Source organism: Micropterus dolomieu, linkage group LG02 (genome assembly GCF_021292245.1).
Source record: "Micropterus dolomieu isolate WLL.071019.BEF.003 ecotype Adirondacks linkage group LG02, ASM2129224v1, whole genome shotgun sequence".
NCBI classification, from domain to species: domain Eukaryota; kingdom Metazoa; phylum Chordata; class Actinopteri; order Centrarchiformes; family Centrarchidae; genus Micropterus; species Micropterus dolomieu.
The window spans coordinates 7,832,959-7,844,553 of record NC_060151.1 but is presented as its reverse complement, the minus strand read 5'-3'; the positions used below and the strand labels follow the sequence as shown (position 1 = coordinate 7,844,553).

Below are 11,595 nucleotides of genomic sequence, written 5' to 3'. Positions count from 1 at the left end.
TATTATTTCAGAGTAGCTGATGGCTATAAAGACAGATATCACTTTCTTAGAGCACTTTATTTTTCAGCTGTGTGTGCAGCGATATAAAGTGCCTGTATGGGGTGCAGTTACAGAGTAGCTTACGCTGACGGTCTGAAAATTGCAGGCTGCTTTCCCTTTAAAGTATGACGCAGTGTATGAGCTCAACTAGTGCCCCACTTTGTTGTGTGAGGAGCAGCAGTCTGCAGGAGCGAGCGGGGCTTGTCGTAGCATACGGCTCTACCCGGGGACGTCGGTGCTTCGCAGGGCCCTCACCGTTCATCAACATGGAGTTTTTAATGGGGAATCCGTTCAGCACGCCGGTGGGACAGCGGATCGGTGAGCAGTTTTACAACCGCCATCGTAACATTGTAATAACCAAACGCTTCAGTCACCTTTGCTGGACGCATTAAGCCTCCGACACTCACATATCAGTCTAGCTGCTCCCCCGTTTTCACTATAAATAGTTTTTATTGCACGAGCAAATGCGCACATGTCATTATATCAAAATATTTAATCCAAGCTAAATGTATTAAGACTGACAGAAGAGCTACGCTTTGATTGACGCATCCCTTAAACAATAATTGGCAGAGGCGGGATTTAAATGCTGTGGTGCTCACGTTGATTGGTTGTGTGTGTTTAACCTGCCAATTGCTGGGCGGGACGCAAAGTGGCCGACACCCTCCTGACCTAAATTAGATGCACATTCAGCTGATGCCTAATGATTGCACATGTGTTTTCGTTGACTGTTGGAAATGGAGATATGGTCATTGGAATAAATAGATAAGCAGATTTAAGTATAGCAGCTTACAGAGTTAGTTGTTATACAAACGGGACAGTTTTACATACAATTGGCTATACTCAACCATCTGTCCTTTTTCCATATATAACTTAGAAGTATTTAGTAGTCACATGTTTTTAAAAACTGTTTAAAATTGATTTCAATTGATTGCTGCCTCAAATTTTTGCCCCCACACATTGAAATTATTTAGTTACAAAAGAGCCATATTTTGACATTATACTTGTGCTGTTCTCTAATAGCCTACACTCAGACAACTTTAAATAGCCTGGTGCTTGGCCCCACAGCTAAATACTGAACCCCGTTAGTGATGTTTAACTATTTTAGTGATTTAATTTATTTTAACATTGTTTTTTTTATATATTTTTTTTATATAATCAAATACGTAATGCATTATATTTTTACAAAAAGAAAAGAAGATGACGTGCACAGGCAGTCAATTCTTGATGGGCCTAAGATTGATCCCCGTGGAACACCACAAATTTAATTTGTGGACAATGTTGTTTTTGTCAGAAAATGCAGTATTACCGTAGCTAATGTGAAGTGTTAGGTTTGTTATGTTAATAAATGATTAATATTGTGATACACATACTAAGTACTAATCAATCATCTTATTAATAATAATCATAAAGGCAAGCTATTTGAGTAAACAGTGTTATTCTGAAGTGTATATTCACCTATTTTTCAGAGTGTGCGACCAGCTCCAGCCTGCCGTCAGAAGACTGGGCCCTCAACATGGAGATCTGTGACATGATTAACAGCTCAGAGGAAGGGTATGTGTGCATGTGTGTCTGTGTGTCAGCATCAGGAACCAACTAGTCCTCTGGAGTTTACATGCTTTTGACTGTGGATAATTCTGTGATTACAGACCCAAAGATGCAGTCAGAGCCATAAAGAAAAGGATTGTGGGGAACAAGAACTTCAAGGAGGTTATGCTGGCACTGACTGTGAGTGTTTCTCCCTCGTCACCACCTTGTTGACTCAGATTATGTTTTCGTCACTTGGTTTGAGTTATAAAATATACAGTAGCTTGCCCGATACCGCATTTGCTGACTCTCTACGTCACCCTCTGATGTTAGGTCCTGGAGACTTGTGTGAAGAACTGCGGCTACAGGTTTCACATCATGGTGACGACACGGGATTTTGTGGAGGGGGTGCTGGTGCGCTCGATCATCCCGAGAAACAACCCTCCATTAGTCCTGCATGACAGAGTTCTCAGCATTGTGCAGGTAAAAAAAATGCTGCATTACATGTTTGGCAACACTGAGGCAGCATGGAGGAAAAAAAATCTTATTGTTGTCATGCCATGTTGTTATCACATTGTGCTACAGCCTGGTAGTAACTTGTGGTATTCTCCTGTCGAGGCGTGGGCTGACGCATTCCGTAGCTCACCCGACCTGACGGGTGTGGTGTCGGTGTATGAAGACCTGCGAAGGAAAGGACTTGAGTTTCCCATGACAGAACTGGAGGGTTACTCACCCGTCCAAGCCCCAAAAACGGTACAAACATTGTTGGCCAATTGCTGCTGATATTTGGGTGCTACCTATCATCTTTGGTAATCTTTCTTTCGGGTCATTTCTGTGCCTTTGCTTACCAGACTTTGCCTAAGAACGGGCCCGCTGTCACTACTCTGCCTGCTGAGCTCCTATCTTCCAAACCTCCGCTCATCCCCTCCCAGACTTCAGAGCTGAAACTAGCCTTAGGGGGAAACAATGCCTTCACTCCCAGCCAGGTGATGGCCTTGCTGCCCTAGAGACAGATATTTTACACAAAAATATCTCACAACTCCTTTTTGCATCTGTGTTTCTGAATCTTGGCCCCGACACTCATAAAATCAATGTTGGCTATTGCAAGAAGTTACTATAGCGGTGCTTATTCAGGAAATATTATTGATATTCTAGGTAAAAAAGCTGAAGACAGAGCTGGGAGTGGTGCGGAGCAACCTGACAATGATGTCAGACATGATGAGTCAGCTGGATCCAGTCACAGTAAAACAAGCAGACATGGAGCTGCTGGAGGTAAAAAACAAAACAGACTCGGGTTTTATTTATGTGAAGTAGTCTATGTAAGAAAATCATTTCCATCCAGTCATGTTGTGTTACCCTTAACTGATCTCCTACTTTATACATTTTGTGTTGCATCTGCCCACTCAACCCCCCCCCACCCACACATTCTTTGTCTGATTGTGTCATTAGCAGTTATACACAGTATGTAAGGAAATGCAAGAGAGGATAGTGAAGATCGTCCCCAGACTCAGTGAAGAGAAGCTGATCGAAGAGTTGCTGGCAACTAATGATGAGATGAACACTGCCTTTACTCGCTACCACAGGTTAACTACAATTATTATTATTATACTAACTTATTTATTAACAAAATAAGAGGATTGTAATATTTGAACAGGCTGGATTTTGCCATTTGATAATGATATAATTTCTTTCTGCTGTTTACAGGTTTGAAAGACGAATAATAAATGGTCCAGACATGGCACAAAAGGTAAAGAACATGGCAATCATTGTTGAATTGGTTGTTATTCTTACTTAATATCCTCAACAGCCGTACTTTTATGAAATGGTTGCGTCGTGGACTTTGAATTTATTGCTTGTTTATCTCTCAGAGCCACCCATACGTCAACCTTACAGACCTCGATTTGACAGAGGAGTCTGTCAGCCAATCAGGGGTTGCATCAGTTACCAATGACAGCTCACTCAGCAAGTCAAAGGCTGACAGTTTGTCCAGTCAGATGGCAAAACTTAGTAAGTACAACAGTCTGATGCCTGTATTATTTATTTGTTGTTATTAGGGGGGTTTTTTTTACAACTGCTTACACACATTTTCAAAACTATGTCTCCTTTTTTTCAAACTCTACACACAATTCCCAAAACTCCTCACACAAATAGCAAAAAGCCTTATATGTTCCTCAAAATGTGACACTGATTCAAAATGATAAACACATCACAAAATGAAGCACTCGCATAAAATGGAAAACAATAAATTATAAAGTAAATTTTTGGATATACCATGCACACACTGTTTGCTAAAACATACCTACATATTGCACACATACAGTACTGTGTATGTATCCCTCTACTTATTCTGTACACTAGAAACGTGTTGTTGTCCTTCTTGCAGGTACAAGTGAATCAGATGACACATTATCACCGAGAATAAATGTCTCAACTCAACAAAGACCAAGGTACAGAATGAAATACAAACCATAGTTTGTATTACCATGAAGCTTTAAAGACTGTAGTTTTGGTAATAACTAAAACAGTGATTTCCCTTGAGGGTACATGATAAGAGAGCAAAACTAGTTAGAAAGCAAGCAGAGAAGTCTAAAGAGTTAGCTAAAAGTAATGGTTAAACAGTTAGTTAGCTAAAGTAATGGATGAACAGTTAAAATAGCTCAAAGTAGACCTAGTGGATGAAGAGCTGGTTAGCGAAGAGTATTGGATAGTTGATCAGTTAAAATTATTAGCTGAAAATATTGGATAAATGGTTAAAACATGCAGCTTTTGCCACTGTGTACAGGGTACATCAGATAAGAAAAGTCTGGGAACCACTGAACTAAAAGCAATGCTGTTTGAATAACAAGGCAAATTCTGCTGATTTATTAAATCACACTGTTACAGTTACAATCCTAGAGAGCAGTTTTGAAGCTTGTTCCCCAGAAAATTCACAGGAATGGCATTTGTAAAGATGCGGATCATTGTTTTTGATGTTTAATGCCAAGTTATTCCATTTAAGTCCTTTTTAAAATATGTACCAGTATTTCACTATATGTTAAATGAAATTATTAGCTTACATGGCAGTTAGCGAATATAAAAACGTTGTGTTTTGTGTCTCAGCAAAGAGAATGAAGTTGCAGTGGACGGTCTGGCTCAGGCTCTGGACAGCAGACTACTAAACGCTGGAACGGTAGGCTAAGCAAAGATGCCATGTAATTCTGGTTTTAACAGGTTTAGTCACAACATTTATAGTATAGTTGTTTCTGCTTTGTCACATGATGTGACCTTTGGTATCACTAGAAACAAATTAAGCATGAAAAGTGCAAATTTGGCTCAAGACACTGGAAACCAATACTGTATGCTGTTTATCATATTCCTCACATTTGACACCAACCTCAAGTTGAATTCTGAGGTTTTATGTGCAACAGAGTAACAAGCTCACCGTATAGAGATTCATGGTACTGTAAAATGTCTAAGCTGTGTTATTTATAGCAGGGAGCACTGCTGTCCGTGCCTTTCAGACAGAAAATAGTACAGAATTACCTGGCCTACAAAAGGCTCCCTGGTTGAGTAAATGTGTATGTTGTTTTGTCTCAGTACTTTAACTGTTTTCCTCCTTAACTCTCTGTCTGCGCATGAAGGATGGCAGCCCAGCCTCCACCTGCAGCTCTTCTCCAAAGTTAGATTGGATGATTAAAAGGGGAATGGTGGGTCTGTGTCCATAATGCATACTGGTTTTTCATTGATTCCCCTTTCCATACTACCCTCTGTCTCTTTGTTTTGTCATGAGGCTGAAATTTAGTTTTGCTGTGGTCCGGATTGATTTCACTTTTAGGGTTTGGTGTTTCAGGTATTGAGATGTTGGTTTGCATGCTTTAATATTTGGGGAAGACTTGGAGTTTATGTTTGTGCCTACGTCCACTACAGAGCATGACAATATTTGGGTTTATCACTGTCCTGATATGCTACACTGTTGTCATACCTGTCATGCTTTGCTTACCGATATGTGGTTGTTCTTGTGTTTTTTAATAGTGGTTTGGTAGCTTTGTTTCATCTTCATAACGTTTCATCAGTCTTCTTCGGTTATTATATGATATATTTTACTGCACTGACCATCTTGGTGCTCTGCTTTCTTTCTCAGATTCCTATCAACCAGAACACTGTAATGGATGATATTGAGAAATGGCTAGAGTTGGATGATGAGGTAAACAGCTGGATTACTGAATTTACTACAAATAAATAAAAAAAGTAATCTTGATGCAAAATAACTAGATGCTCATTTAACTATATTTGTCTTGTAACTGCACACAGTGTGTTTAATTACAGTATATGTAAAGAAAAACATATCTTTTCCTTTTGTGACACAGTATGATGACTTTGAGGATTCGGATGGTGTGACCAGTGAAGGTGAGGGCCTCCATAATTTATTTTTAGTTAAATCAGCATCATTTATCATCCATTATTTTATTTTGCATTCACATACACCTGTATCGTCTGAGGAGTTTTATGTTACACTTACCGTACTAGCTCACTAGCATGGGCACTTTGAGTGTTTAAAGGGGAAATGATTTACTTGGAGCTAAAGGCTCAACTTGTGGTTTTGATTACTTTTTTCTTTACATAAATATATTAAACTCTAATTTCTACCCATCGGTCTCATATCTGCTGATAAATATTTCTGCATTTGACCCGTAGGTGGCACTAGAGGCTTAATTGGGTATGTGGTGGCCACATACTACCTCTCATCTTCTCTTCTCTGCATAGCAATGCCAATTTTAAGTACATACTCCTAACAACACTTATGCCATGCTTTTTTTAATGTAACAGAACAAAAATTATTAATTCTGGTAATTAATCAGTTCAGGCTTATTTTGACCCAAGGACTACTAGTTCTACAGTTGACAGTGGAAAGGAAAGATAATTGAGTAGCTCAAATAATTTGAAAAAATATATATATATTATTGTTTTTAAAATACTCAAAATATTGAGTCAACTTTAACACCTGAAAACTACATTGATGCGGTCAACAGTATGTTAAACATAGTAAGAAAAATAGGATAGAAGTCTTAACAGTTAGCTACTAACTGTAATGAATAAATAAGTACTGAATAAACAGTGAAATAGTTAAAAATAATCAATAAATAGCTGAAATAGTTAACTAAAAAAAATTTAAATAATTAAAAGTAATCAAAAAGAATAACAGTCCATAGAATCAGTAAAAGTCCCAGATTGTAACTTATAAAAGTCTTGTCTGGTATTTTTCCCATTTACGCTGACACCAGCATCTTGTTTGCATGTTTTGTTTTCTACTTCTCACCGTTATTCCATTCAGTGAACTTACTTGAGAAGTGTTATCTCATCTAACCCTGCTTCTCTCCCTCTGCAGAGTTTGACAAGTTTTTAGCAGAAAGAGCAAAAGCAGCCGAGCGTCTGCCATCGCTGAAAACGTCCTCACAGGACACCAACCACTCTGAGTCTTAATTTACACTTTAAACCTGCCAAACTAACCATACTCATGAAGCTCCTGCGCTGTCGGCTGAGAACTGGAGATGTCCTTTAGATGAATGGTTGAATGGCACATTTGATATGGGGATTACAGCTCATATCAGAGGGAGGTTATCGTCGCTCTGTATACTGCTCTTTCCTGGGGAGCAAATATGTTTTTTTTTAACTGATGAAAATAATGTTATTTGATGAAAAACAGTGTTTTTTACTTGACATTGTTATGAGGGTTTGTCCATGTGTGGAATGCAAACATTTGCACATTTTATATGGTTACATTCCTGCTGTTGATAGAGAGAGAGGATATTGTTACAGAAAACAACTTTTTCAACATAGATGATGTATTATATTGCTGATGTATGTATGTTGTCAAATGTGATGATGGGTTACAGAATACATCCCTGTCAAAGTAGCAAACACTGATAACTTGTATGTAAGAGAAGTTCGGCTATTATACAGTGTAATAGTTTGATGCTTCACATTGTTATTGATGTAGGATGTCAAAGGAAACTGACTGAGGTTTTTTTTACATCCAATATTTCCTTGTAAAGATGTTTTACTTGACATTTAACAGGAAGTCATGACAGACTGCTGTCATATATTAAACTAAAACTATTAACTGGAAGTCTGGCTGTTCTCATTCTAACCTCAAAGCGCAGCACATTAATGGTTCTTACTGTATAATCCATTCATGGCTTCCCAGGTGTGGGGCCAGTGCAAATCTCTTTTAAGTTCCTGTCTGTTGTTAATTAGATTTGACTTGGCTTTGGTCCTGAACGTGTCACACCTTCTGACTGCCTTCAGTTTGGCTCTCACAGAACAATGAGTATACTAGAAACACATCACTGTGCAGGTTTTACTAAACTGATAACAGAGGTTTTCAAAAATCAGACATACTTAAAGTAATTATGTGTACATACACATAATTGTGTTCAGAATTGTGATTATTATTTACACCTGTCACAATGCAGTGGAACTTGCATAATCTTGCAAATCTTTTAAGGACAAAAGAGGGTAATCAGGGTCCACGTGAGTGTGTGTGTGTGTATGTGCGGTAGACTAATAATGACACTCAAAGACAAGGGCTGTGGTTTTGTAGTTGTAGCACAATGTTCATTTTTTAAAATGAGTTAGAGATAAAGTTGTTTTGCTAAAAGAAAATTCGTAAAAGTTCACTAAAGTCAAACATCGTAGCAGTTTATTTTAGGCCACATATTGCTGCCATACTGGAGCTGAACCTGAACCAGTAAATAAATCCTATCTGAAATATGATTGGATAAAACAAGCCACCTGGCAAGTGTACTAGCCTCTAATTGGTTCAATACACACACGCCTACCCTTGTTACGTGTCGCGGCCACGCCTAGTCTCTGGTCCTTAACGTTCAGCCCACGTGCTCGTTTGACACCTCAACCGCACTGCTTCACCAACATGTCTCTCGGACGAGCTGCCAGGTGTTTGGTGAAACCAGTCCGGGGCGTCCTGCGGCCCTCGGCCTCGGCTCTGAACCGGAGCTACTCCGCTGTCGCTGAAGCCAGAGCAGTGCTGGAGCACGAGCTCGAAGGTATCCGAGCGGCTGGGACTTGGAAAGCGGAGAGGATTATCACGTCGGAGCAGGGTCCTAAAATCACCGTGGGAGGCAGTCATAGCAGTGAGTGGTAGTTTGTAGTAACAGCAGTTGATACAAATAAGTGATAGCAATGGGCCGTACTGTCCTTAAACGCACCATGGTTGGCTACAAACTCTAGATAAAACATTGTTGCTGGTTGCGCTGTTTTTCACTTTGCGCTCTGCCCCGGTGTTATCTTGATGTTGAACTTGACTCAAACTACAGGTCACTGAAGTAACGTTACTGGAGAAACAAGCTTGCGAACTGCAGGACTTGCATAGCCTAATCTAAAACACGCAACAACAACAACTTTGCAATGACTGGTCTTTAAATGGTATAATTATAACCTCAACAGTAAGTTGTTATAAACTTTTACTTTCATAGCAAAGGAAAAAATGGCTCGCTTGAATTCAAAAGTACCCAAAGAGCAGCAGAAAATCTCTGCCCCGTTTGCTGTTCTGCCAGCAAAGCAGCCAGCCAGTGTTTACACTGCTGGGTTAACCTTTGCCAAAGATTGGTCAGTGAATGGCCCATTGTCTCCAGGCCATTATGATCCCTCATGTGTGAAAGTGAGCGTTTCATCTATTCATCTGGACAGTACAGCCACCGTCCTGCATTGTGTTTTTCTATCACTTTTTGTCCTGATGCTGGCTGCATTGTGTTGTTTTTGTCACCTGCCTTTTGCCAAACATTTTTACTGGGTTTGACACAGCGGTTATTGTGTTTCTGACTTGAGTTAGAAAATGTCTGAAATAGTGACCTTTTTATGCCAGGTTTCCCTGTCTCCATCTAAACTCTCTCTCTCTCTCTCACTCTCTCACTCTCACACACACTCAGGCATATTAAATTTCTGTGCCAACAACTACCTGGGACTGTCTAGTCATCCAGAGGTGGTGCAGGCAGGGATTGATGCTCTTAAGTCACACGGTGCTGGATTAAGCTCTGTCCGATTCATCTGCGGCACACAGGTATGACGGTTGATTCACCACTCAAGTCAACACTTAACACATCATAGCTGTATTACAGCCAAATGTCATGGAGGTTAATGAGTTCACTCTGCTTATAGGATCTACACAAAAATCTGGAGCGGAAGCTGGCAGAGTTTCACGAAAGGGAGGACTGCATCCTCTATGCTAGCTGTTTTGATGCCAACGCTGGACTGTTTGAGGTACTTTACACATCTCCAGCAGGCGGGCAGAAGAACAAAAAGGATTATGGTCGATAAAGTATCATGGAACTCTTTCACCAGGTTCTGCTGGGTCCAGATGACGCAGTACTGTCTGATGAGCTAAACCACGCCTCCATTATCGATGGGATCCGTCTGTGTCGGGCAAAGAGGCTACGCTACAAACACATGGACCTCAGTGATCTGGAGAACAAGCTCAAAGAGTCTCAGGTGTGTGTGGACCTCTTCCTGTGCTGTAGAAGAACATGAAGAGTGGCTTTTAACATGGAAACAACCATTATTACTGTATATTTCAATAATGTTTATGCCTCTGATATAGTGTCCTAATATTTCAACATATGATAAGTGACTCATATTCTCCATCCTGTCCACAGTGATAATGAAATATTAAAATATTAGCATTTTGCAGGGACTATTTCTAAACTGTTGACAATATATTCTTTTGGTTATCTGGACTGACTTTTTGCATGGAACGTGTGAGCTGTAGCTTCAGATACTTTTACAAGATTCTTCTTCTGAGATGACTCCGCTTGAAACGTAAAAAAGTCAGCCAGAGAACGCGAGAACTCATGTAGCTAACAATACATTAATAAGCAAGCTACAGCTGATATAATCTGCTTGCAACTGTTTCAGCAAAATTTATGGTCATCTCCTAGAAATGAGAAGCCTGTTTTTGTCTACCTCTATCTGAAATCCAGCACCCGTTGTTTGATTTTTTTATTTATTTTTGAAAATTACAAATTCTTGTGTTAAGTCAAAGGACAAATAAAAACAGACTGTCTGTATGACTAGATACAGTGAGGAAAATAAGTATTTGAACACCCTGCTATTTAGCAAGTTCTCCCACTTTGAAATCATGGAGGGGTCTGAAATTGTCATCATAGGTGCATGTCCACTGTGAGAGACATAATCTTAAAAAAAAAAAAAAAAAAAAAATCCAGATATCACAATGTATGATTTTTTTAACTATTTATTTGTATGATACAGCTGCAAATAAGTATTTGAACACCTGAGAAAATCAATGTAAATATTTGGTACAGTAGCCTTTGTTTGCAATTACAGAGGTCAAACGTTTCCTGTAGTTTTTCACCAGGTTTGCACACACTGCAGGAGGGATTTTGGCCCACTCCACACAGATCTTCTCTAGATCAGTCAGGTTTCTGGGCTGTCGCTGAGAAACACGGAGTTTGAGCTCCCGCCAAAGATTCTCTATTGGGTTTAGGTCTGGAGACTGGCTAGGCCACGCCAGAACCTTGATATGCTTCTTACAGAGCCACTCCTTGGTTATCCTGGCTGTGTGCTTCGGGTCATTGTCATGTTGGAAGACCCGGCCTCCACCCATCTTCAATGCTCTAACTGAGGGAAGGAGGTTGTTCCCCAAAATCTCGCAATACATGGCCCCGGTCATCCTCTCCTTAATACAGTGCAGTCGCCCTGTCCCATGTGCAGAAAAACACCCCCAAAGCATGATGCTACCACCCCCATGCTTCACAGTAGGGATGGTGTTCTTGGGATGGTACTCATCATTCTTCTTCCTCCAAACACGGTTAGTGGAATTATGACCAAAAAGTTCTATTTTGGTCTCATCTGACCACATGACTTTCTCCCATGACTCCTCTGGATCATCCAAATGGTCATTGGCAAACTGAAGACGGGCCTTGACATGTGCTGGTTTAAGCAGGGGAACCTTCCGTGCCATGCGTGATTTCAAACCATGACGTCTTAGTGTATTACCAACAGTAACCTTGGAAACGGTGG

General features: G+C 40.0%; 2 protein-coding genes across 8 annotated transcripts in view; both read left to right on the top strand.

Annotated features, from left to right (window-relative positions):
* The window catches only part of tom1 (target of myb1 membrane trafficking protein), a 9,427-nt gene extending 1,764 nt beyond the window's left edge, over positions 1 to 7,663 (top strand). The window contains exons 1-17 of one of the 7 annotated variants that reach the window (XM_046043567.1): positions 212 to 357; positions 1,506 to 1,590; positions 1,686 to 1,764; positions 1,897 to 2,046; positions 2,182 to 2,316; positions 2,415 to 2,549; positions 2,719 to 2,835; positions 3,013 to 3,146; positions 3,268 to 3,310; positions 3,432 to 3,570; positions 3,947 to 4,010; positions 4,663 to 4,732; positions 5,184 to 5,249; positions 5,684 to 5,746; positions 5,910 to 5,949; positions 6,238 to 6,259; positions 6,929 to 7,663. In XM_046043567.1, the coding sequence (XP_045899523.1) occupies positions 306 to 357; positions 1,506 to 1,590; positions 1,686 to 1,764; positions 1,897 to 2,046; positions 2,182 to 2,316; positions 2,415 to 2,549; positions 2,719 to 2,835; positions 3,013 to 3,146; positions 3,268 to 3,310; positions 3,432 to 3,570; positions 3,947 to 4,010; positions 4,663 to 4,732; positions 5,184 to 5,249; positions 5,684 to 5,746; positions 5,910 to 5,949; positions 6,238 to 6,259; positions 6,929 to 6,935 (1,401 nt within the window). In that variant the 5' untranslated portion in view covers positions 212 to 305 and the 3' untranslated portion in view covers positions 6,936 to 7,663. Of the gene's footprint in view, positions 1 to 211; positions 358 to 1,505; positions 1,591 to 1,685; positions 1,765 to 1,896; positions 2,047 to 2,181; positions 2,317 to 2,414; positions 2,550 to 2,718; positions 2,836 to 3,012; positions 3,147 to 3,267; positions 3,311 to 3,431; positions 3,571 to 3,946; positions 4,011 to 4,662; positions 4,733 to 5,183; positions 5,250 to 5,683; positions 5,747 to 5,909; positions 5,950 to 6,237; positions 6,260 to 6,928 lie in introns of those variants that run through there. The other 6 variants (XM_046043565.1, XM_046043568.1, XM_046043564.1 and 3 more) reach the window with 6 other exon arrangements.
* A 776-nt stretch (positions 7,664 to 8,439) lies between these two features.
* Positions 8,440 to 11,595, top strand: part of gcat (glycine C-acetyltransferase) — a 9,636-nt gene continuing 6,480 nt past the window's right edge. Inside the window, exons 1-4 of the mRNA XM_046041993.1 lie at positions 8,440 to 8,693; positions 9,489 to 9,619; positions 9,718 to 9,819; positions 9,901 to 10,047. Coding sequence (XP_045897949.1) covers positions 8,474 to 8,693; positions 9,489 to 9,619; positions 9,718 to 9,819; positions 9,901 to 10,047 — 600 coding nt within the window. The 5' untranslated portion in view covers positions 8,440 to 8,473. The remainder of the gene's footprint in view (positions 8,694 to 9,488; positions 9,620 to 9,717; positions 9,820 to 9,900; positions 10,048 to 11,595) is intronic.